Raw genomic sequence first — 23,101 nt, 5'->3', positions numbered from 1 at the left:
ATTTTTTCCATGGGTATATTTGAAGACCTGGAGAGTAGAGGAGACCAAGATAGATCAGCCAGTCGAAACTTCTAAGTAAACGCGTCCCATCTAGGCCGCATAATTATTATAATGAATAAAAAAAAAGTCAGTCAGTCAGTCATATTTCCTTTTATATATTTAGATTGAACAGCTAATACTTCAAAGAAGAATAGAGGGCACCAGAGTACAGAGGGCCCATGAGATGGACACACCAAGTGAGGGCTATGATGGACTTCCCCTTACATGAGTGCAGAAACAAGGCATCCATCAGAGAGAAATGGAGATGCATAGTTGCATGCCACAGCACTACAGTGGCGACCTCAACTGCTCTACTAAGAGCGCAACGACTGTGTTAAGGATAGATGGAAGAACTAACAGCCAGGTATATCAATATACAACTCAAACCTCGAGATTTATCATGTAAGTTCTCTCTATAACGCAATCCCCACCATTAAAAGAAAGGTTATAAAGTAAAAGTTTTAAAATCAATGCCCTGCCGCGGCCGCTAATTAAATGACACCATAACGACAATCGGATAAAAGAACGTTAATAGATTTTTATTATACTTTTATCAGTTTAGCCGCTTTAGATACGGGAATCTTTTGTTGATATAATAAAGTAGGTATGTCAATTACACAACACTTATTTGAACATTAGCGTACACTGAACTCCCGGTTGGAAACACAATGTAATGTGGACAGTTGAGCAAAAGCAAAAAGCGCTATTACGAATGGCATTCTTGACACTCTCGCTGCTAGACTAGACTCGCTAACATTTACCGATCGTAAACTGTACATATAGCGAAACCAATATATATAATAAAACTGTACATATTATATAAATAAAAATCGGTCAAGTGCGAGTCGGTCTCGTACAGGAAGGGTTCCGTACCATCTTACAACAAATAACACTTTTTCTTATTGTTCGTTGCGGCAATTTTGAAATTTTTAGTATTTGTTGTTTAAGCGGCAATAGAAATACACATTTCGTGAAAATTTCAGCTCTCTACCTATTACGGTACACACGGACGGATGGTACGGTACGGTAGACAGACGGAAGGACGGACGGACGGACGGACGGACGGACGGACAGCGGAGTCTTAGTAATAGGGTCCAGTTGGCACCGTTTGGATACGAACCCTAACATAGTCTTGTCTTAACTGACGCTCTATCAACGCCCAGCCGCTGGGGGTAGTAACTTAAAATTTTGAAGTATGTAGGTTTTTGATATTACGCAGTCAATGAATAAGAAAACATTTTTGGAAACCCCCTGGATTAAACAGGGGAAGAAAGTTCGCATGAAAGTTGGTATTTTCAAGTTGGGTTTCCGTTTAAAATAAAGAGAGGTGTTTCAGAATTTTGGAAACTCCACTCACCGAATTTTTCAAAAAAAAATCCACTCGATCGAAGCCGGGGCGGATCAGCTAGTCGCATATATAATATATGTTTAAAGCAATTAGCGGATATGTGTTTATGATTACGAGTCCTATCATAATATTATATGCTAATTCACATCTACTGCATAGCGCTTCCGGCATGACCAAAAAGTATTATGCAATAGAAACAATTTTCTTTTGGAATGCTTCGAAGACTGCATTCTAATAAGTTGACGTCCCATTACGTAACTTCTAGGCAAAAGCAATTTTATAAGGCTATAAGAAATAAACGGCGTGTCCGTGTCGGAGAAAAGTTCCATAAGATTTAAAAAAAAACCAGCCAAGTGCGAGTCAGGCTCGCGTAACGAGGGTTCCGTACATGTCGTATTTTTCAACATTTTGCACGATAGTAATTCAAAAACTATGATGCATAAAAATAAATAAAAATCTGTCGATATAGTTATCTTATTCTATTGAAAATACTAATTTTTAGTTCATGACCACAAATTATTATTTTTTGTGTGATGTAACCACAAATTTACGGTGTTCAGTTTTTTCCCCTAATGTCTGCTATAAGACCTACCTATCTACCAAATTTCATGATTCTAGGTCAACGGGAAGTACCCTTTAGGTTTCTTGACAGACCGACAGACAGACAACAAAGTGAAGAAGAGAGAAGAAGAAAAAGAGAGTGGCACTAAACTAATAATAATTGATAACATACGTTAAGTACCTTTCCTTCAATTTAGTCTAGTTAAAGTGGTGTTGTACAGCAGATTTCGCATCATATCGGGGTCAATAATAAGGCACCCGTATTTGCTGTCAGATTAGATATACGGAATCGGCCATATACCGTGTGTAGCTGTACAATGTACATGTAGATAGGATGTCCCGTCTGGCCCATTTTACCTAACAACTTCGCAACGAACGTGTGTAACCGCAATATTTCGTCCGACAACCTTCAAATTTTAACGTGGTAGGTAGGTACAAGGACATCCAAGGTCAGATGTTTATGAACATTTGAGAGAAAAGTGTCCATACTAACATTAAAATGCGACAGTGTGTCTGTTTGTCCATGTGTGTATTAACAGCTTTTGGTTCAGAGATAGCTTGCATTGCTTCTCTTTTTGTTTATCTATGACATGTGTGTGTACTGTGTAGCCAAGCGCGCGCTAGTCTATAAATTAAAAAGAAAACATTGTAGGTACTAAATTACGTCGACATCGGTTATGTAGATAGACCGTGAAAAGCTAACACAGACAGACACATTTTTGCATTTATAATATTAGTATGGATTATTAAAACTCCCACGTGCCTACTCTTCGTGTCAGCAAAATTGAACACGAAAACCTTAACACTTCCGTAGCCAGCGATATGAATGTTCCACTAGATGGGGAACTATGACGGAGTGAATTAGAGTGAGAGAACTCTTGGTTTGATCCTGAATAAACGATATGTCAAATATTAGTCTATGGGTGACGTGAAATCAACAAAAAATAGGCGATTCATAGGCTACCTAGTGTACCCTGCCAGTGACGTCGAAGCCTCGACGTTTTGCTACAAGTTCCCTTATCGTGAACTGTGACAATGACGAATGAAACTACGTTTTCTAATTGAATTTCGAATGTTTTTTGAATGAAAAACATGTTTGTGATTGGTTGGGAGCCCAAATGGTTAACGCCCATTGAGATTTTTATCTCTATCAATTTGTAGGGGATTATGTTACAGAGAGCGCGCTATATGTGCTAACTTCATTTTTTATAATTTTTTAGTGTTTACCTACACTTCAAGGAAATTACTAAATAATTTTAAATACATATCAAAAATTGCGTAACCGGCAGGAATCGAACCTGCATCTTCTGGGTTCACTTTGCAAAGTGTCGCTACTAGATGGCATTAAACAGTCGCTTCAGTACTGAGTTAACATACATATCACCAATTTTGTCACTGGCAGTAAGCGAGACCGTGGCCGAGTGGTCAAGGCATCGGGCGCGAACCCAGAAGATGCAGGTTCGATTCCTGCCGGTTACGCAATTTTTATATGTATTTAAAATTATGTACTAACTTCTTTACGCGGATAGAGTATTAAGCTATGAAGCGCCCCATCTAGTGGAACATTTATATCGCTGTCCGTAGCAATATACAAATGAGCCAAGAGATAGATCGTTGACGATTTCCCCAGTTGGCCGTTTTCCGCCATTAGTTCCTAGCGATTTAACAAATTAGTCGTCTCCAGCCACGAATTTGAGAAATCCAACATTCGCTACATCACTAGTTGTTAGTTGTTACTAATATGAAGCGCCCATCCAGTGGATCATTCATATCGCTGTCCGTAGCAATATACAAATGAGCCAAGAGATAGATCGTTACATCGATAAGTCGAGCAACTTCCTGCGGTGAACAAATTCAATAACCAACGCTTGACGATTTCCCCAGCTGGCCGTTTTCCGTCACTAGTTCCTAGCAATTTAACAAATTAGTCGTCTCCAGCCACGATGCTCAGCGTGCGTGAAATTTTCATTGAACGTGGAAGTAAAAATTTACAACCAATTATACTTATCAATGTTTCCCTCTTTACTACTTAGTTACTGAACAAGTTCCTATAGTATTGAGCACCAAATTTAATAAAGAACTATTTTATCCGCGAGGACTACACAAATTTCAAACCCGTATTTTACGCCCTAAAGAGTTGGATTTTCAAAAATCCTTTCTTAGCGGCTGTCTACGTCATAATAGCTATCTGCATGCCTTTCAGCCCGATCCGTCCAGTAGTTTGAGCTGTTCGTTGATAGATCAGTCAATCAGCTTTTCCTTTTATTTATTTACAAAGACTAACCGCGGTACTCAGAGTCGCTAATGTGAGTTAAAACGAGACAGATTTACTTATGTGAGAGATATAGCTCGTCTCGTTTTAAGTAAACTTAAATAACGATTAAGCGACTCTTAGTACGGCGGTAAGATGATTCACAGTAGGTAATCTTGTAATTTAAAAGATGAGCAGGATAGGCTTTTAAAATGTGCCCTTTATCTAAGTGCGCGGAAAAAAGCGTTTCCGCTTTTCTGTGTGACAGTAAAATGTTAGAGGAGCACAGGCTATATATATATAATATGCGGCGTTTTATCGACGCCGAGAAATTCCGTGGGCGGAATTCTGAAAAACGAAAAATGGCAGTACATTTGGCTTATTTTTCCCCAATAATGAGTCGAAATTTTTGTACAGTGTACAACTAACAGAAGCGTGAAAATCCATATTATGTGGAATTTTGCTACAATGAATATTGAGTGAGAGGTGTATGCCACAAGATGCCAACGAAAAATAGCGCGGTTTTCCAATTGTATAATTTCGCTAGATAACCCTAGCCTTAAGTCATTAAGTATATTCTATGACCCCTAGCCTTACGAGTATTCTAAGGCATTACCCACGACCCCGCCGGGATGCACTGTCGTACATCTTCAGTAATTTAGCGTTCCAGTACAATGCCGAGTACATTCTAGTGTAGCAGTTAATAAGGACGTATGAGCCAGACAGTCATAATTTTATTCTTCTAGGAGTGCGTCACAGAATTTAAAATCATATAGAAGTGGCTAAAGAGCATGAGCTTATCACCACGCAGCAGGTGAGTAGGGAAGCATCAGTGCGCGTTGATGTAAAAACAATCATTTCTTGCAAAGTAGCCGTTTACGAGCAAGTGCGAGTAAATTTATTTTTCTTCACCAATGATTAATATCATGCCGTAATAGTAGCTATTCATCCGCATATTTTTTTAAATCTCGTGCAAAAGGATACAAAACGTAGGAAAAAATAATGATGCGCTCTCCACTTTAAAACTGGTAACCTAGTTTGCGCTTTCAAGTGCCTGTACCCATACAGGGGACATCTGATCCGTTCAAAAAGATTGTGCAAGTATTTTATGTGTACGCAAATTTTCGCTTTAGTATTCTCGCTTGACACTAGTTCTTAATTTCCTAGTCGGTCAATTACCAGTTAATAGTCTTATAATGGATAATAATCTGTAGCGAGAGTGCCTATTATGTTCGTGATTCGTCTGCATTGATATAGGAGGAGATAAGTATTATACCTATCTATGATCGTCTGATCATGTTATGTACCTAGTTATCTGTGTGATGATGTTATAGTTTTCACATGGGTGAGAGTTAAAATTTTCTATACATAAGTAGTGTGTTTCCTTATTTTTTCCTCCACGCAGAAGCGTCTATAATATGGTGCGCGTCAGGTAAGTTCAAAAGTTTTTTTTTTTTTACCATATTACAATAAAACTTAAAGCTAGCCTTATCTAATTACTATATAAATCATGCCCGCGTGGAATGGTGCCGAGAATACTGGCTGCATTTCCGCGCTGGACAGCCAGGCTGATCCGTTGCGCAAAAAATGAGCCAGCCCTTCTGTCACCAGATGAGGCTATGATGTCTGCAGTCTGTCATTTTTACCTTGCATGGGGAATGGGGATATCACTTTCTGATTTATTCACTGTGAAGTTACTTAATTTACGTAAATTATTCGTGTTTCTTCACTTCACTTAGGCACTATCACCACCTATTACTACCAAATTTTACGGATTACATAAATTAACAACTTTCCCGTCTACTAATACGTATATTAACCGTAAAAACCGGGCAAGTGCGAGTCAGGCTCGCGCAGCGAGGGTTCCGTACTACATAACAATCGTATTTTTTCGACATTTTGCACGATAATTCAAAAACTATGATGCATAAAAAGAAATATGTTATAAATATAAATCCACGCGGACGAAGTCGCGGGCATCAGATAGTTTATTTGTAAGTTTGATTTATTCGTGTAGTAATGCAAGCCGGATAAAAAATTGATGTACAACATGTACTATCAATCATAGTGAACACTTATTTCATATGTGCTGTTGCATTCGTTCAAACACTATTTACTAATAGGTATTCTTGTGAAACACAAACCTATTCTCATCCTGTTTTCGTTACGATTATCCTGTACGGTGTACGCTGCTTGTTGTTGTTGTTATATGAGAAACTAGCTTATGCTCGCGACTTCGTCCGCGTGGACTACAAAATTTCAAAACCCTATTTCACCCCCTTAGGAGTTGAACTTTCAAAAATCCTTTCTTAGCGGATGCCTACGTGATAATAGCTATCTGCATGCCAAATTTCAGCCGGATCCGTTCAGTAGTTTGAGCTGTGCGTTGATATATCAGTCAGTCAGTCATTCAGTCAGTCAGTCAGTCACCTTTTCCTTTTATATATATAAAGAAGATTAGTACACGCTAATATCACATGGCAAAGCATCTGATTTGGGTCAGTTTGTTACGAATCAAGATGGCAATCACTAGCCATGTTCTTAAAATAAGTAACTACTTTTTTTTTATTTGTTTGATAAAATATCTCGTTTTAGCACTAAGACTCCATGGCCCCCAGGGTCTCCAAGACAAACGGAACAAAAATGTTGCTCTCGATAAGAGACGCATACTTGCGCCGCTTACCGGTTTGAGCCATTTCTGCTGCAGCCGTTCCCAGGGAACCAGCGTCAATCCATCGGGTCTCTTGCCATCATCCCGACTAATCCCTACCGGCTCAATGAGCGCAGGAATGTCTATGGGGACAAGAGCCCTTTTTATCGTATCGTTAAGAGAGCCATGCCTAAATAGTCCGGCGCTCCTTTGGCAAGGAAGTCCGTGGATTCCAAATTAATATTCTGTTTTAAGATTTAATTTAATTTAGAGCCTCAATAGCTCAATTGGTAAAGGAGTGGACTGAAAACCGAAAGGTCGACGGTTCAAACCCCGCCCCTTGCACTATTGTCGTACCTACTCGTAGCACAAGCTTGACGCTTAGTTGGAGAGGAAAGGGGGATATTAGTCATTTAACATGGCTTATATTCTTTAAAAAAAAAACTTTAAAACTTTAAAAAAAACTTTATTAATTTAAATCTGCCAATCCGCACTTGGCCAGCGTGGTAGACTATGGCCAAACCCTTCTCACTCTGAGAGGAGACCCGTGCTCTATAGTGAGCTGGCGATGGGTTGATGATGATGATTAATTTAAATAAGTACTTACTTCACTATATATGCCATGCCAGACCCTATTTATACCCTACTTATGCCAGACCCTACTTATACCCTACTTATGCCAGATTTTTTTAAAAATAAAAATAGCGAGCAAACCAGCAGACGAGTCCCCTATGAATATTTGCAGTATTAGAGGAACCGCTAATGCGTTGCCGTGCCGGCCTTACTAAACGAATGATGAGATATAACTTTAGCTACCGGAATCGTTGGTAAAAATAAAAACCTACTACAACGATAAGCTACATTTTATCTAACTCAATACATAATTTTGCTAACATAAATAGTATTATCGGATGCATTTTTATATACTATCTTATCTGTGTCGTGTGTACTACTCGTTTTATATCCTCAGTCCAAATGATTCACTATTTTGACTCAATATGTCACTATGAATGAGGAAATCATACATTAATAAATTTAGTGACTAGTAAAGTTCGTAAATAACCCGCTATGATTTAGACCGATTTAGATGAGAACTATAGATAGGTATATTTATAGTTCCATATGTAAAAAAAACAGTGTTTGATAAGATATTTCTGTAGGTCGATTCCGAAAAACCTGCATCAATCTTTGTTACAATCGCAAATTGTTGTGATTGGCTGAATTTCTGGTATTCTTGTTGCAACAATGCATTGTCGCCAATAGTGACCGAGCGTCTTCCAATCAGAGGTGATTGCGATCGTGACATTGTAGCTGTCATTCTACCGCAATCGGTAGGACGATTGCCTAAAACCTGCATCAATCATTATTACAATCTCAATTGTTCTAATTGGCTGAATTTGTGCGATTCTTGTTGCAACAATGCATTGCAGTCAATAGCGAGCGAGCGTTAATTAATCAGAGGTGATTGCGATCGTGACATTGTAGCTATCATTCTCCCGCAATCGCGCAGCTGTCTTCAGAATTAAAGTGTATGAGTAGCTTTTTACATGTTCATTTATTTTTATAGGACAATACAGCATTATGAAACTGGAATGTGCGATAGATTTACTGAAGAACCAACCGTGCGTCAATAGACACTCCTGTTGTCAACCTCGTACTACAAAAAGTAAGATAAATCGTCCACTGCGCAGGTTCCAGGTCAGTTTTTGTCGAGACACCAACTGTAGGTACGTGTACAATCAAAAATTAAAAAAAAAATAAGCCAAAATCTGATTAAATTGTCGTGACACCAACTGTAGGTAGGTACGTGTACAATCAAAATTTTTTTTAAAAAATAAGTCAAAAAATGATTAAGTTTCTTACCTATGTCACTAACAAAAATGTTAACTACAGATAATATTTACTCGTAAGATTCTGTACGCTGCTGGTATGAAAGCGATAAGTCAAGGCTTTTAATTGTTACTTTCAAAGTTTCAATATACTGCACGTTTAGTTGGGTAGCTATATAGGTATATAGGTTGGGTTTATTGGGTAGGTACTAGGTAGGTATAATATAAACACATTAAGATGGCGCTCCTAAATCCTAACTCATAACATAACCTTAGCATGATGAAAAATTTACAGTTCCCTTGCGTTACATCACAACATCTGAGAACATCAATACCACAGATTACAGAAGTAAGATAAGTAACTTATTTCTTTTATCTATGATCAATACGATGTTCTCAGCGTTCACCAAACTGGGTTCTTACTTTGTTAGAAAAACTAATTTTCGAAATGTTAAATGGCCAATCGCTAAAACTAATTCTTAATTCTTTCTCGTCCGTGGTGAATTTTAACGCCAAAATAATACATAATTTTCGAAAAAGAAAAACTTATTTTACCATACCATAAACTCTTGATAAAGGTTTTAAAAAATCTATATCAAAGGTAATGATGACGATTGTGCCCAGCTCGATGCGAGGTTCAGAAATGCCACTTTTTTCGCTGACAAAAGATCGAATCCTCTTAAATAGCGATGCATGTTAGATGCTGACCTCATATTCTATAGTCAAGATTATAAAGACTTAGCACACGATGACATAATCTTTATGCATACCTAATAGGTACACTATTAACTGCAATCCGCGATTTCGCGTGGATTTAGATTTTCAAAGCGCTTATCCACTAGCTTATGCTCGCGACTTCGTCCGCGTGGACTACACAAATTTCAAACCCCTATTTCACCCCCTTAGGGGTGGAATTTTCAAAAATCCTTATCTGCATGCCAAATTTCTGCCCGATCCGTCCAGTAGTTAGAGCTGTGCGTTGATAAATCAGTCAGTCAGTCAGGCAGTCAGTCAGTCACCTTTTCCTTATATATATTTAGATTTATCTACCCTAAAATAGCCACCTATGTCCATGTGTGTCCATCTATTCACCCGGACTAAAAAAACCGGCTAAGTGCGGCGCTTCTAAGTCTATTCAGTACTGAGTGAACATACATATCACAAATTTCGTCACTGGCAGCAAGCGAACCGTGGCTTAGCGGTCAGAGCGTCAGGCGCGATCCCAGGAGACGCAGGTTCGAATCCTGCCGGTTCCGCAATTTTTAATAATATGTATTTTAAAATTATTTAGAAATTTCCTTGAAGTATAGGTAAAAACACTAACATAATAATATAAATATAGTAAGCGCAAGCCTATCAAGCAATAAAAAAAATCTATATGCCCAACTATGTACCGCGCGCCGCGGTCCTGAACTACAAACTTTTTGGGGGATACCTATAGTACGCGACAGGTCGAGAAGGAATCGGAGAGGGAATGCCCAACAGACCCGGTGCGGGCGAACACGGGTGACGTGGTGTGCGGGGCGTCCCCCCGCTTCGTACCCCGATTGCTATCTCGACCTGTCGCGGATTATAGATGCGCAACTTTTGCGCTGTTTGCTGTATTTATCACATATTTCTACAATAATTAAAATTCAAACATTCGTTCAATTATCAAAGAGGCCAAAGATAAGAAAGCAAAGAATTCAAAATACGTATAGAACGACAGGAGAGTGAGCTTGTAGTCAGACAAATGTTTAGTGATTGATCAGTCATTGTAAAACACACGTATTTGCATAGCGTTACAAATTACAAATTAATTTACGTTGCTTTAGTTGATAATTATTTACCAAGCTAGTTACAAATTATTTTTACGTGTGGTTTTCTCGGTTGAAATGCATGGAAACTGGAAAGCCGCTATAGCCGCAGTTCTGAATAAAAATCGTATTCTATGACGCTGTCAAAAATGATGATACTAGATATCAAATTGTAAGTAAAACGAGTTGCAGACCGTAAAATTTATTGTTTGGAACAAATCTAGTGCATAGTACTTACTACATCGTAGTCGTTGGAGCTAGCCGTTAAATATTGGCGACATCGCGCTGTCCCGGTATTAAAGACACCATACCTTTTCTAACAACTTACTTAGAATTCTGTGACAAAGCCTAATTAATAAAGGGGTATTTACACAATAATATCGCTAACCACGAGTAATACTTGCACTTAGCAGCGGCAATGCTTCGTGCTGGTATAGGTACGTGTGGGTGGAATAAAGCGACATCGCGCTGTCCCGGTATTAAAGACAACATACAGTAGCCGGCAAGAAATATTGTACTTAGACCTTTAGATTTCGGCTTCGTAGAGCGTTGCGATCACTCATACCTATGTGACGTTTTGTCGGTCTCAACGACAGAGACAATGCTCTGCGAAACCGCTATCTCTTTCTAAAGGCCGTTGTACAAAATTTCCTGCTGACTGATGTACCTTTTCTATTAACTTAGGATTCTGTGACAAAGCCTAATTAATAAAGAGGTATTTACACACTAATATCGCTAACCACGAGTTATACTTGCACTTAGCAATGCTCATGCTGATATATAGGTACGTGTGGGTGGAATAAATTTGACACGTCCGGTGTGTTAACGCGTTCGTTCAATGTTCGAACGAAATATCGTGTACATAATTTAACATTTTAACAATAACTGTCGATAATTAATTTGATGGTGGAACCGTACCATGGGGTCGTAGTAAGACATCTATGACTTTTTCGGGAGCTTCAAACCACAGGGTGACCACTGACCATTCCTATCGTACCCCTATCAAAATTATCCGCACAGTGCGACAGACCTGCGTTACAGAGAGAAAATGAACAATTTTCAAAAAAACTTAAACCAGAGAGAATGAGCGAAATAACTCAGCCCTAACTCAAATTTTTCTAGTTAAAAAAGACAAGGCCTGAGGCCTATACCGCAATGTTGATTGTGGACTAGTGGAGGCAAAGTGGGTCATTTTCCATGCCCGCGCGGCGTTCGCGGTATCTTTTTCTACACCATCTAGAGTGACCATTGAAAACGTGATTGCAACTTTCATAGCTTTCGTTCGATCATGTAACCACGTCTCTTAGATTTTAATGATGTTTATTCAGACACAATAGCTTTTTATCAATGTGTAAAAACTAAAAGCACACTTTAAGTCGAAGTTATTATAAACAGTGCAGTGACATAGGCTACTTAATAAAACATCGGTCAAGTGCGAGTCGGACTACACGACGGGTTCCGCACCATCGTACAATAAACACTAATTTTTTATGGCACTCATTATTTAATTTTTATTATTTATTCTTATAGTGGCAATAGATAGAAAAATATATTCTGTAAAAAAATTCAACTCTGTACTTATTACGGTTCACGAAATAAGTACAGCCCGTTGACAGACAGACGGAACGGACGGACAGACGGCGGCTTAGTAATAGGGTCCTTGGCACCCTTTGTGTACGGAACCCTAAAATTTAACCTATGCCACTGCCCAGAAAATCTAGAGTTTCCACGGGAATCGGGATTTTTTTAAAACTAAATCCCCGTAAACGAATTCGCGAGCTCTAGTCTTACATAACCCAGTGGTCTTGATTTGGCCTCCTTGAGATGACTAATAACATGAATAGTTTTAATTCACTAACCGTCATACGCTTAATCAATTTTAAAATGGACACTCACAATAGCCGTGTCTTTGTTTTGTTTAGGCCGGTCGCATATTATAAGAATTTTGATCCGGAAAATTTCTGACATCCGATGGCGAGCGTCATTAGTGGTCGGCGGCAACAAAACTCTGACAGTCTGCAGAGTCTTGTACTAAATGAACAAGAATATCTTTATTTGAAAAATAACATTTTATTTTATTTATTTAAACAACTTTATTGTTAACAAAATTACAAAGAGTGACCTTACCACTTGATCTATTCCAGGCAGGCCATACTTAAGACCCTATAGAGACCGGGAGTAGCAGTGCAGCTATGTATACATAGGTATACATAAACATACACTATAATACATACATACTATAAAATAATATATGTTTGAAAAATAATACTATCTTTATTTGCAGTAAAATAGAATGTTCGCATAGTTAATAGGTATAGGTCAAAACCCCGAAAAGTGAAAACTGAGATATGGTAGTTAGTGCCTTCCTTGTCAGATTTTTTCTGACAGACAATATTTTTATAATATGCGGTCAGCCTTACAACACATGATAGACATGCAGCAATTCTAAAATGGCACTACAATAGCCATGTCTTTGTATTGTTTAATTGGCTAACTAATTTTATACGACGTGTTTTCTCTCGCACACACCGTACCGCTTCGGACGTCATAACAATATTTTACTTTTATGGGGCAAATGCTCCAGTTATTTTGCAATAGCTTGCACCCGCTGTGATTCTTTTTGGTAAAAAAATTGGAAATATGCTCTCAAACTATGAACTCATAATTATGAACATCAACTAATAATTAGTATTTTCAATTATCAAAGTAAGATGTATATTGTAGATATAATATCAAGTTGGGTATCATATGAAAGTTCTTCATCTGTGCATTCTAAAACAGATTTTTATTTATTTTTATGAATCATACTTTTTGATTTATTGTGCAAAATGACGAAAAATACGTCCTGAACCTGGAACCTGCGCGAGCCTGACTGGCACTTGGCTGGTTTTTTTAAAACTTGTTTCTAATAGGATTCTCCTTCTGATTCAACCGCCCCACAATAATTCCCTCCTCCCCTCCTATAGCTCTGAACCTTACTTTAACCACATAAAAATAACACATAAGATCACTACATTTAAATGAAAATCTACCCTATCCTACAGAAGGGGGAATGACTCATAAATCATTAACATTTGTGTAACCAATTCGTGTTACTTAGTAAACTTTACTATACACCAGGAGTTTCTTTGGGGAAAAAACTATCTATCTAAATATATAAAATGAAAAGGTGACTGACTGACTGACCTATCAAAGCACAGCTCAAACTACTGGATCGGGACCGAAACCGAAGCGGTACAGTGTGTGCGAGTACAGTAGTTAGCCAATTAAACAATACAAAGACATGGCTATTGTAGTGCCATTTTAAAATTTGGCATGCAGATAGCTATCTTGATGTAGATGGCCGCTAAGAAAGACTTCAACCCCGTTGTAAAATAGGCCTTTGTAGTCCACTAACTAATAAACTTACATAATAAACTTATAATACCTCCCTCTCAAAACAAGACATAGGTGCTGGCATAAAGAACCAGGTTTCCTGTACCGACAGGTTGGTGTGGGTTGGTAACGATTGGTGTGTGTGAAATAGCTCTTTATTATCTTGTTAAGAAAACATGAGGCTATTTTACCCGCACCGATGAAACTGATTCGCACCAACCTGTTAGTACCAGAAACCTGCTTGCACTTTAAGCACTAGGCTATCACAACGCTTTCTAACAAAATATTAAGATATATAAGTACTTTTCATTTTAATGATGGTTATATAGCTAAGTATGTCCATCAATAATAAATCTCGGTGATAGATGATAGAACTTCACAGACACTGTTAGCACAAATTGTTTGGGCAAATTCGTGAGGGACAAACAGACACTGCACAAATTTTCTGTAGTGTAAAACTAAATTATTTAGCCAATGAGATATGGAATGGGTTTTTAGACTTGTATGATATTAGTTTTGAACTTAGTTTGTAACCTAGAGAGGGTAAGTGCTTTAACTCAAACTTAACTTAGATTTAAAACAAGACAGAGGTACGGCACTGACACAAATCTCAGTTTAAGTCTGACCCAAGTATATTTAAATATATATTGACTGACTGATCTATCAACACACAGTTCAAACTACTGGACGGATGGGGCTGAAATTTGGCATGCAGATAGCTATTATGGCGCAGGCATCCGCTAAGAAAGGATTTTTGAAAATTCAACTTTTAGAGGGGTGAAATAGGGGTTCGAAATTTGTGTAGTCCACGCGGACGAAGTCGCGAGCATAAGCTAGTCCAAATATATAAGCCAAGTATAAGTATATCTCAGACTAAGTGATCTCGCGCCACTAGTAACCCAAGTTCAAAAGTACTGATTGCAATAGACCAGATGTTCTCATAGAACTTCTATTAGCTATTCATTATATTATTGTGCACTTGTCCCAGTTGGATGCTGACACTTGTGTCCAATGGACTTAGACTACTAGTGCATGAGATACCTAAGGGTAATCTGACTTAACCCTTAAAACGACATTCAAATTGGAAGTTTGCTATGAAATAATATGCTGGTATTTTTAACATGATTGCAACAGTTTTGCACTGCTAGTAAAAGGTGCATAACCAAAACAAATACTAAATATTCATACAAAAACCGATTTTGGATAATAGGTGTCAATTGCCCCAAATTATTTATTTTACATGTATCATAAATGATGTGACTATCACATAAAAGTTGTTTGAGATTATGAAATGTGATCATTAGCCTCCGTGTGAGGTGCATGACGATGTTATGAAGTCTTAAATCGCAACGCCCATTTCTTAAGGCCCACATACTGGTACCAGTGTACTGTTTATTTAATTTTAGAAGTACGAAAAGCATAAGTTAGTCAATCACAACAACTGAGTATCCCAAAAACTGCATAAAAATGAGTATTTCATCAGAAAATAAGCGAAATATTGATGATGAACTCACCAGTTCCACCCAAGGAAGTCAACAATTACTTGATAGCATATAACACACTTCAAGATGATACGTTTTATTTGCACCAACAAACAAACACTTTATAATTTTTCGTGCACTATACTGTGAAATAAATAAATTGTAGAGATTTTACCGATATTTCACTTTAACTGCCGCTATAACCGTGCCACAAAACGAAAATGGCAGCGTTGATGTTTTATACTGAAAAATTAAAAATGTCTGTTAGAAAGTGACAACACATATATTGCTATCTCTTTCATGAGTCATAGAGTTTAAATAGTTTTTTTTAAGGACAAGCTCTTCTTTATCTGACATTGTTCAGACTGTTCGCTCATCGCTGTACCTACCTCTGCGAGAATGTAGACTCTACATAGATATTATTTTCTTTCCTTTCTTTAATCTTTTTGTCTATGGATTGCAGGTTTGACTGGTTTGACATCTAACTTTAGGTCATTTGTCTGTGAGACGCAAAACGTGCGGTTGATAAGGAGTGCGCGGTAATTGTTGTAAAATTTGAAAGTTTTAAATAAATAAATATAAAATAAAATCAAGCAAAATGAGCCATGTAATTACAGTAACAGCTCCAGTGAACATAGCAGTGATAAAATATTGGGGCAAACGCGACGAGGAACTAATTTTACCGTTAAACGATTCCGTTAGCGCTACTTTGGATACAAATGTTATGTGTGCTAAAACTTCTGTGTGCGCTCGGCCAGATATTCGAGAAAATGAGATATGGTTGAATAAAGTCAAGGAATCTTTTAATAATAAACGGCTGCAGAATTGCTTGAAAGAAATCAAAGATATAGCGAGAGCGCAGAAAAGTGTCGACGACGATTTCCTGACGTGGAACGTACGTATTTATTCGGAGAATAACTTTCCAACGGCGGCAGGGTTGGCATCTTCGGCTGCAGGTTACGCCTGTTTAGTAACAGCTTTGGCTAAATTGTATAAAGTCAAGACAGATATAAGCGCTTTAGCTCGATTAGGATCAGGTAGCGCTTGCAGAAGTGTATATGGCGGTTTCGTGAGATGGCATGCAGGTGTGAGACCTGACGGGAGCGACTCAGTAGCAACGCAAATAGTAGACTCTGCACATTGGCCGGAAATGAGAATCCTAGTACTAGTTGTTGCAGATACTAAGAAGCACACTAGTTCTTCCAAAGGAATGCAGTATTCTGTAGCCACATCCGAGCTTCTAAAATATAGAGTCCAACACTCAGTGCCTAAAAGAGTCGATGATATCTGCAAAGCTATTAAGGACAAAAACTTTGCAACATTTGCAGAGATAACAATGAAAGATAGCAATCAGTTCCATGCAGTCTGCTTGGATACATACCCACCTTGTGTTTACATGAGAGATATCTCACATAAAATTGTTGAAGTAATACATAAATATAACGAGATTTGCGGAGAGTTGAAAGTGGCATACACCTTCGATGCTGGACCAAACGCCTGTCTGTATTTGCTTGAAAAAGATGTCCCAGATGTCATTTCCCTAATTAAACATGTATTTCCTACTTCTAAACAAGAATTTGTTAAAGGTCTCAACGCTCCAGAGATTCAGGATATAGATTTCTTGAATCAATTTCCAATTCAACCTTTGGAGAAGGATTTACTCAAGTACTTGATTTACACTAAAGTAGGTGATGGGCCTCAGGAGATCACAGATGGAAGTCATCTCTTAGATGTTAATGGACTCCCATTAAATTAATCAGGGTTCAATATAAGTTCAAATAAGAAAAGATTTAGATAAAAGTAATTTTATAAATAAGACTAAAATTTAATACCTAAGAATTGAGTACCTGTGGTATTGTATTTTTAAGTAACATATTTTTGAATGCAATTTATTTTACACCTACCATTTATTAAAAATAATCTGTAAGCAGTGGCAAAGTGGCTTTACCCCAAAATAATTTATTTGGTTTAGCTACCTACACAAATGAGTTACTTGGCATGCAGCTTTGTCCCCACTCAACAGATAGCTTCAAAAAATTTAAGTGGAACATGGATATTTTCTCTGATTTGCCATAAGCAAATCTAGTTATGAATATATTATTATGTTGATGACATTTTCAACCTCAAGATAAATCTTTGTTGTACAGTACTAAGATTGTAATCATCAGTTTTTTGTTTTATGGACAGATTGTGTTTAATGCAATGTGGTTGTGGATTGTATGGTGGTAGATATTTTTATTGTTGGATAGTATAGTATTATCAATTTATTATTTTAGTGCTATGGTATGCAAAATTCTATGCTGCGGATGGATATGGACCTGTAAAATTTTTGATTGGTGTTACTATTTTCCGCCGCACTATTAGTTCGTCAGCCAACCTTGCGCGCTATCGGAATTTTACTGTAGACCACATAAATCCATGCGCTGCAAACATTTCCACTTTGTCGAGCTTTTTACCACCAATCAACCTCCCTGGCGCAGTGGTCTTGTTAGTGCGAGGTCCCGGGTTGGATTCCCGGCAGGGTTTGGACTGCTTTACACCTTCCATGTTCGCCCGCATCATCATCACTTACCGCCACGTGAGATTGCAGTCCAGGGCTAACTTGTATCTGAATAAAAATCTACTATGTGATTTTATACCTAATAAAAAAAGATTTCTGCAAATTGTGTTGGGTAGCAAATAAAGCATTCCATTTCTGTATGAATTTTTTAGGTATTTTCTTTGTGTTGTTATCAATAAAATTTATATTAAAAATCAAAATTTATTTTTCATCTAGTTTCTTCGCACTACATTTGACTCCTGCATCGTGTCGGTTTGGAAAGCAGATTCTACTAAGAAAATGCCCGTGAATTTGCGTGGACCGAGTACTTTATTATCCAGGATACGTCGAATTAGGTTTTTTAAAAATCCTGTGGGCTTCTTTGATTTTCCGGGATAAAAAGTAGCCTGTCACTCTCCAGGTAGTTATCTATACCCTTGCAAAAAATCACGTCAATCCTTTAAACCGTGATTGAAGGACAAACCTACAAACAAACACACTTTTGCATTTATAAAAAGGGTACTTGATGTCAAAGTTATCTCTGTGCCATTCCAAGATTGGCACCGCTGCTGAGGTGTGAGGTAAACAGACAAGAGTTATTTTCGCATTTATATTAGTATGGATTATGCTGCAACTATTTACATGGGAATAAGAAATAAAGATTTCTTCCAAGAATATACTTACAACAAAGTTTATTTACATAATAAAAAAAATCTTATAGAGATAGCAGATACATCTGCGTTTCAAATAGTTTTCCTTATCATTATTCTATACAATATGGAGATCATAATAAAAACACTAAATCATCAGTCAATTCCATTTATTTTTATACTTGTTTTGAGGACAAAAATAAATGAAATCTATTGTCCTTAAAATTATCGCGCTGAGACTGAAACCTGCCAGACTCTGATAATGTTGTCGGAATAGCCAGCAAACAGGGTTTGTCCATCTGTAGACCAGGCGAGGGAGAGGCACTGGGGTGGGTCTGTCTTTGTGGTCTGTTGCTGGTTACTAACTTCAGATTTCAACTCCTCAACCATCTCCTTGCTTTCCAGATCCTGGTAACAAAGAAAGTTATTAGTTCAGAATAAAATAAATAAATGCCATAACTTTTACCTAAAAACCTTTACTAAACCAGATCAAGCTTGGGAAAATGCTCCTTAGTTCTTGCCTATCATACACATCCAAACTGGGCACCAGCACATATTTAATTAAATGCACAACACATAAAAGCTTAATAATAGTAAAAAAGAAGAACTTTCCACTACCTGGAGAATTTCCTGAAATTATAATAATTAAAAGAAATGCCAAGAAGTAAACTTACCCAGATCTTGATAGAGGGTCCAAATGCAGCGCACAGCCAATATCTGTTAGGTGAGAAGCAGAGTGCTGTGATGATGTCATTATGGTCCAGGGTGTGGAGGTGCTTGCCATCGTTCAGGTCCCACAGCATAGCCTTCATGTCCTTGCCTCCGGACGCACAGAGGGAGCCATCGGGAGAAACTGTCACTGTGTTCAGGTAGCCTGAATGACCAAGGTGGTTGATCTTTAGCTTGCAGTTGGTCAAGTGCCAGACCTGGGGAAAACAATAAATAAATAAAGATATTTGTTATTCAATTAAACTTTTACAAGTACTTTTGAATTTCTATCTATGCATATAAAAGGATAGACTGACTGACATCAAGACATCACAAACCACTGGACCTGGAGAGCACATTGCATGTATGTTTTCTTTATAACAGAGACCCCCCACTAATAATTTTCAGAAAGTCCTACAAAATGAACTAGTTGGTAAATGGTTAAGTACAAACCTTGACAGTCCTGTCCCATCCAGCAGACACAATGATGGGGTTGGCGTGGTTGGGTGAGAATCTGACGCACGACACCCAGTCAGTGTGGCCATCATCTTGAATGGTGTACTTGCACTCGGCGAGGGTGTTCCACAACTTGATTGTCTTGTCCCGAGAGCCAGATACAATCTGACGGTTGTCCACTGAGAAGGCGACTGATAGTACATCCTGTATTACATGAACAATGTTATAGTGCTTTGTAAATTATTATGCAAAGGTTATACATAGATAGTTCAATCCACGAAGACGCGCCCTATCTTTTTTTCGTGCAGGGAAACTACGGAGCACGGGGAGTAATTTCTACCCAATTTATCTTCGTCTGTGTGTGTGCGCCCGCACTGCTAATCTGTGCACTATAGAACTTGCTCTAACAGTACATAGCACACTTGCACAACAAACAAGAGACAAAGAGTGGGGTGCGTCATCATGGATTGAACTATGTATACAAGTTTGATACTGTAATCCTTTAATGTTTAAAATTAGCATAAAAAGTTGAAAGGTCAAGGTTAGTATGAATTGACTAGGACAATCACTGTAGATTGAACTGCGGTTTACTACACGACTTTGTAGATTTCTATTTACTCAGAAACATCTGGAATACACTCTAAGAGTTAATAAATCGATTACAAGTGTTTGAAATAATCAAAATATAAAATTACAAAGATTATACCCAATTTTGCTGTTAAAATTTCATTTTCATAAACTTTATATTCCTGATATTATCTCAGTCAAACAAATCTACAGGTTGTATCAATTAAATTAAATTTTATCAACTTTAGGCTACTTACAGGAACTCAAATCGTTAAGACATCACATTGTCTTCCGAAGTTCAGCCCCTTAGAAGCCACATGCAGTTGCGCACATTCTCTAAACACCTTGCCGCTGGAACAATCTTCTGCCTCGCATAGGCGCTTAAAACTATGTCTTCTGCCTCGCAAAGGCGCTTAAAACTATGTCTTCTGCCTCGCAAAGGCGCTTAAAACTATTATCTTCTGCCGCGCATCGGCTCTAACACAAACAAATTATATTATGTTCTATCACACCTTAGTATGGTCTTCGAACCGCCTGGTGGTTTTTCCGGCTTGGAGATCCCAAAGTCGGAGAGTCTTGTCCCACGAACCAGAAAGAGCGTAGTTTCCGTCACTGGACAGAACTACGTCCGAGATAAAGTGGGAGTGTCCGTAAAGACGCTTCTGAGGTACTCCGTAGTTGGTTTCGTCCCTCATCAACTTCCATACGATCAATGTTTTGTCTGAAATAGTATAATTGTCTCAGGTTACGTGGTAAATTAGTAAATACATTATGAATTGAATAAATATATCAGCCCCATATCCGCTTGCCGCTCAGGTATCACGTGGCAAAAATATGTTCATCATATTCTAATTAAATTAGATTAATTCAAAATATACGATATCCCACATATAACAATATATTAACTAACTTATAGCACCATTATTTCTCTAAATTAAGATCTACATTCAGAGATTATTATAGATATAAATAACGCACGCACAAGGTACCTACGCACGATATGGAAATTTTTATCTCACCTCGAGACGATGACAAAATCATGTCCGGATATTTAGGGTTGGTTGCAATTTGGGTAACCCACCCATTGTGTCCACAAAGGATACCTCTTGGTTTTAAAGTTTCAGTCATTTTGAATATTCACTGCGGCCTGCGCCACTTGACGAAGCTCTCGTCCCGGAGAAGAAAGATCAAAGAACAAAAAACGGTACGAAATGGATGGACAACGATTGATTTCACTCAGTGACAGGGTGACCAGGTTTAAATAGATAATCCTACCAACTGCCGTTTTAAAAACTGCTAAAACCTGCAAAAACGTTTGGAATGTTAGAATTATGCTAACATTTAGAAATATAAAATTAAACCTTAAACTACATAATTGTTTTTATTTGTTCCAGGGTGAATGCATAAAAAACAAAATCCATAGGTAGTGAAAAAAAAACTACAGAATACACAATATGATTGAGAAATTCCCCTAAAACATTATTATTAAGGAGTTACCAGTTTGTAAAGTAAGAAAAACAATTGGAAAAATTAGAAATGGTTGAAGAATTTTTTCTAAACTGCAACAAATCCTAAATTAGAGGCCGTTACTATCCTGCCAAAATCGCAGGATTGTGCTATATCTGGTCACCCTGCTCTTGAATGAATGATGTTTGCACAGACTATCAAATTCATAGACAACCCAGACTAAATGAACGAACAACTTTACTTTCAATGCTGCCAATATTACAAACTTGCATACCACAGACAAAAAATATGAGTTAACTAATGTTCGGAGTCCAGTCCGGTAGCAGTCCGGTTTTTACTTTTTACACTTAGAATGTAGAAGTCAGAAGTTAGGATTGTTCTTTCTTCTTATTAGATCCTAAACATACCTCAAATTCGTAAATTATTTTACCAATAATGGGTGTAAACAAGTACAGCTACCGAAACTTTAACTAGCCTGCGACCTCGTCGAAATAGGTTTTTGAAAATCCCGTGGGAACTTTTTATTTTCCAGGACAAAAAGTAGCCTATCCGTAGTAGCTCGTCCCCGAGATGCAAGGTATCTCATTGCCAAATTTCGTAAAACATTTAAACGCATGGGTCTTTAAAATCCCGTGAGATCACCACGCTTTAAGAATGCAATCCCTTACAGAATCAGGGATGAGGAGTTGGTCCTCGAGTTCAAAAAGTTTTACTTGGTAACTTTCAATATCAATAATTCATAACCGACAGTTTCAAAATCTTATCAATTTTGGTAGTCTGGTCCAGTACAACATCACGATTGAGGAGTTAGAACCCAAATTTTTTATGGTACAATGTCACAAGGTTTCTCTATCGACTAAAAAAATTTACGCAAATTGGTTTAGAAACCTCGGAGATATCGGTGGAATAGGTAGAAAAACACTAGCCTATGTTACTCTTTAGTTAATCCTCTACTTGTCTGTGAAAGTCTCGTCAAAATAGGTTCAGCCGTTCCGAAGATTAGTCCGTTAAAACTGACAGACAAAAATTTTAAAAACGAGTGATTCACTTATAGTACAGTTCAAATAACCATATATGAGTTATCCAGACTTTACGAATTATACGAATAGTGGGGTAACATAAACTTATCATCATCATCAACCGATAGACGTCCACAGCTGGACATAGGTCTCTTGTAGGGACTTCCACACGCCACGGTCTTGCGTCGCCTGAATCCAGCGGCTTCCTCCGACTCATCTGATGTCGTCCGTCCACCTAAATCAATGTTCCAATACTGCGTCTTCCGGTGCGAGGTCGCCATTCCAGCATCTTGGAACCCCAACTATACTTATACACTACTAACTAAACTTATACACTTCGTAAATCCTTAATACATTAAAAAAAA

At 37.8% G+C, this 23,101-nt stretch overlaps 3 protein-coding genes and 1 pseudogene across 3 annotated transcripts in view; 1 reads left to right on the top strand and 3 right to left on the bottom strand.

The window, feature by feature from the left end:
* LOC117991281 (serine/arginine repetitive matrix protein 1-like) overlaps positions 1 to 15,567 on the bottom strand; it is a 31,226-nt pseudogene extending 15,659 nt beyond the window's left edge.
* The window catches only part of LOC117991257 (solute carrier family 25 member 16-like), a 128,347-nt gene that overhangs the window by 55,825 nt on the left and 49,421 nt on the right, over positions 1 to 23,101 (bottom strand). The gene's annotated exons all lie outside the window — the stretch shown is intronic.
* Positions 15,816 to 18,084, top strand: Mvd (mevalonate diphosphate decarboxylase). The gene has a single exon (XM_034978819.2). The coding sequence runs from the start codon at positions 15,929 to 15,931 to the stop codon at positions 17,084 to 17,086; it is 1,158 nt and encodes a 385-aa protein (XP_034834710.1). The 5' UTR covers positions 15,816 to 15,928; the 3' UTR covers positions 17,087 to 18,084.
* On the bottom strand, positions 18,673 to 21,462 carry Rack1 (Receptor of activated protein kinase C 1). The gene is made up of 5 exons (XM_034978829.2): positions 21,270 to 21,462; positions 20,763 to 20,971; positions 19,681 to 19,887; positions 19,194 to 19,445; positions 18,673 to 18,927 (listed from the first exon to the last, which is right to left on the bottom strand). Exons 1-5 carry the CDS (start codon positions 21,376 to 21,378, stop codon positions 18,745 to 18,747), a joined length of 960 nt encoding a protein of 319 aa, XP_034834720.1. The 5' UTR covers positions 21,379 to 21,462; the 3' UTR covers positions 18,673 to 18,744.

This window comes from Maniola hyperantus, chromosome 19, assembly GCF_902806685.2.
Source record: "Maniola hyperantus chromosome 19, iAphHyp1.2, whole genome shotgun sequence".
Taxonomy (NCBI): domain Eukaryota; kingdom Metazoa; phylum Arthropoda; class Insecta; order Lepidoptera; family Nymphalidae; genus Maniola; species Maniola hyperantus.
The sequence above is the reverse complement of the archived record's forward strand: the minus strand, read 5'-3'. Positions and strand labels throughout refer to the sequence as shown.

What these genes read in the sequence shown, in the direction of transcription:
- Mvd (XM_034978819.2), top strand. Translation starts at nt 15,929, where the DNA reads ATGAGCCATGTAATTACAGTAACAGCTCCAGTGAACATAGCAGTGATA.
- Rack1 (XM_034978829.2), bottom strand. Translation starts at nt 21,378, where the DNA reads ATGACTGAAACTTTAAAACCAAGAGGTATCCTTTGTGGACACAATGGG. An exon ending in GGTTCGAAGACCATACTAAG is followed by an intron (nt 19,888 to 20,762) that starts GTGTGATAGAAC and finishes CATGTAATACAG; the next exon opens with GATGTACTATCAGTCGCCTT. An exon ending in GATGGGACAGGACTGTCAAG is followed by an intron (nt 19,446 to 19,680) that starts GTTTGTACTTAA and finishes TGTTTTCCCCAG; the next exon opens with GTCTGGCACTTGACCAACTG.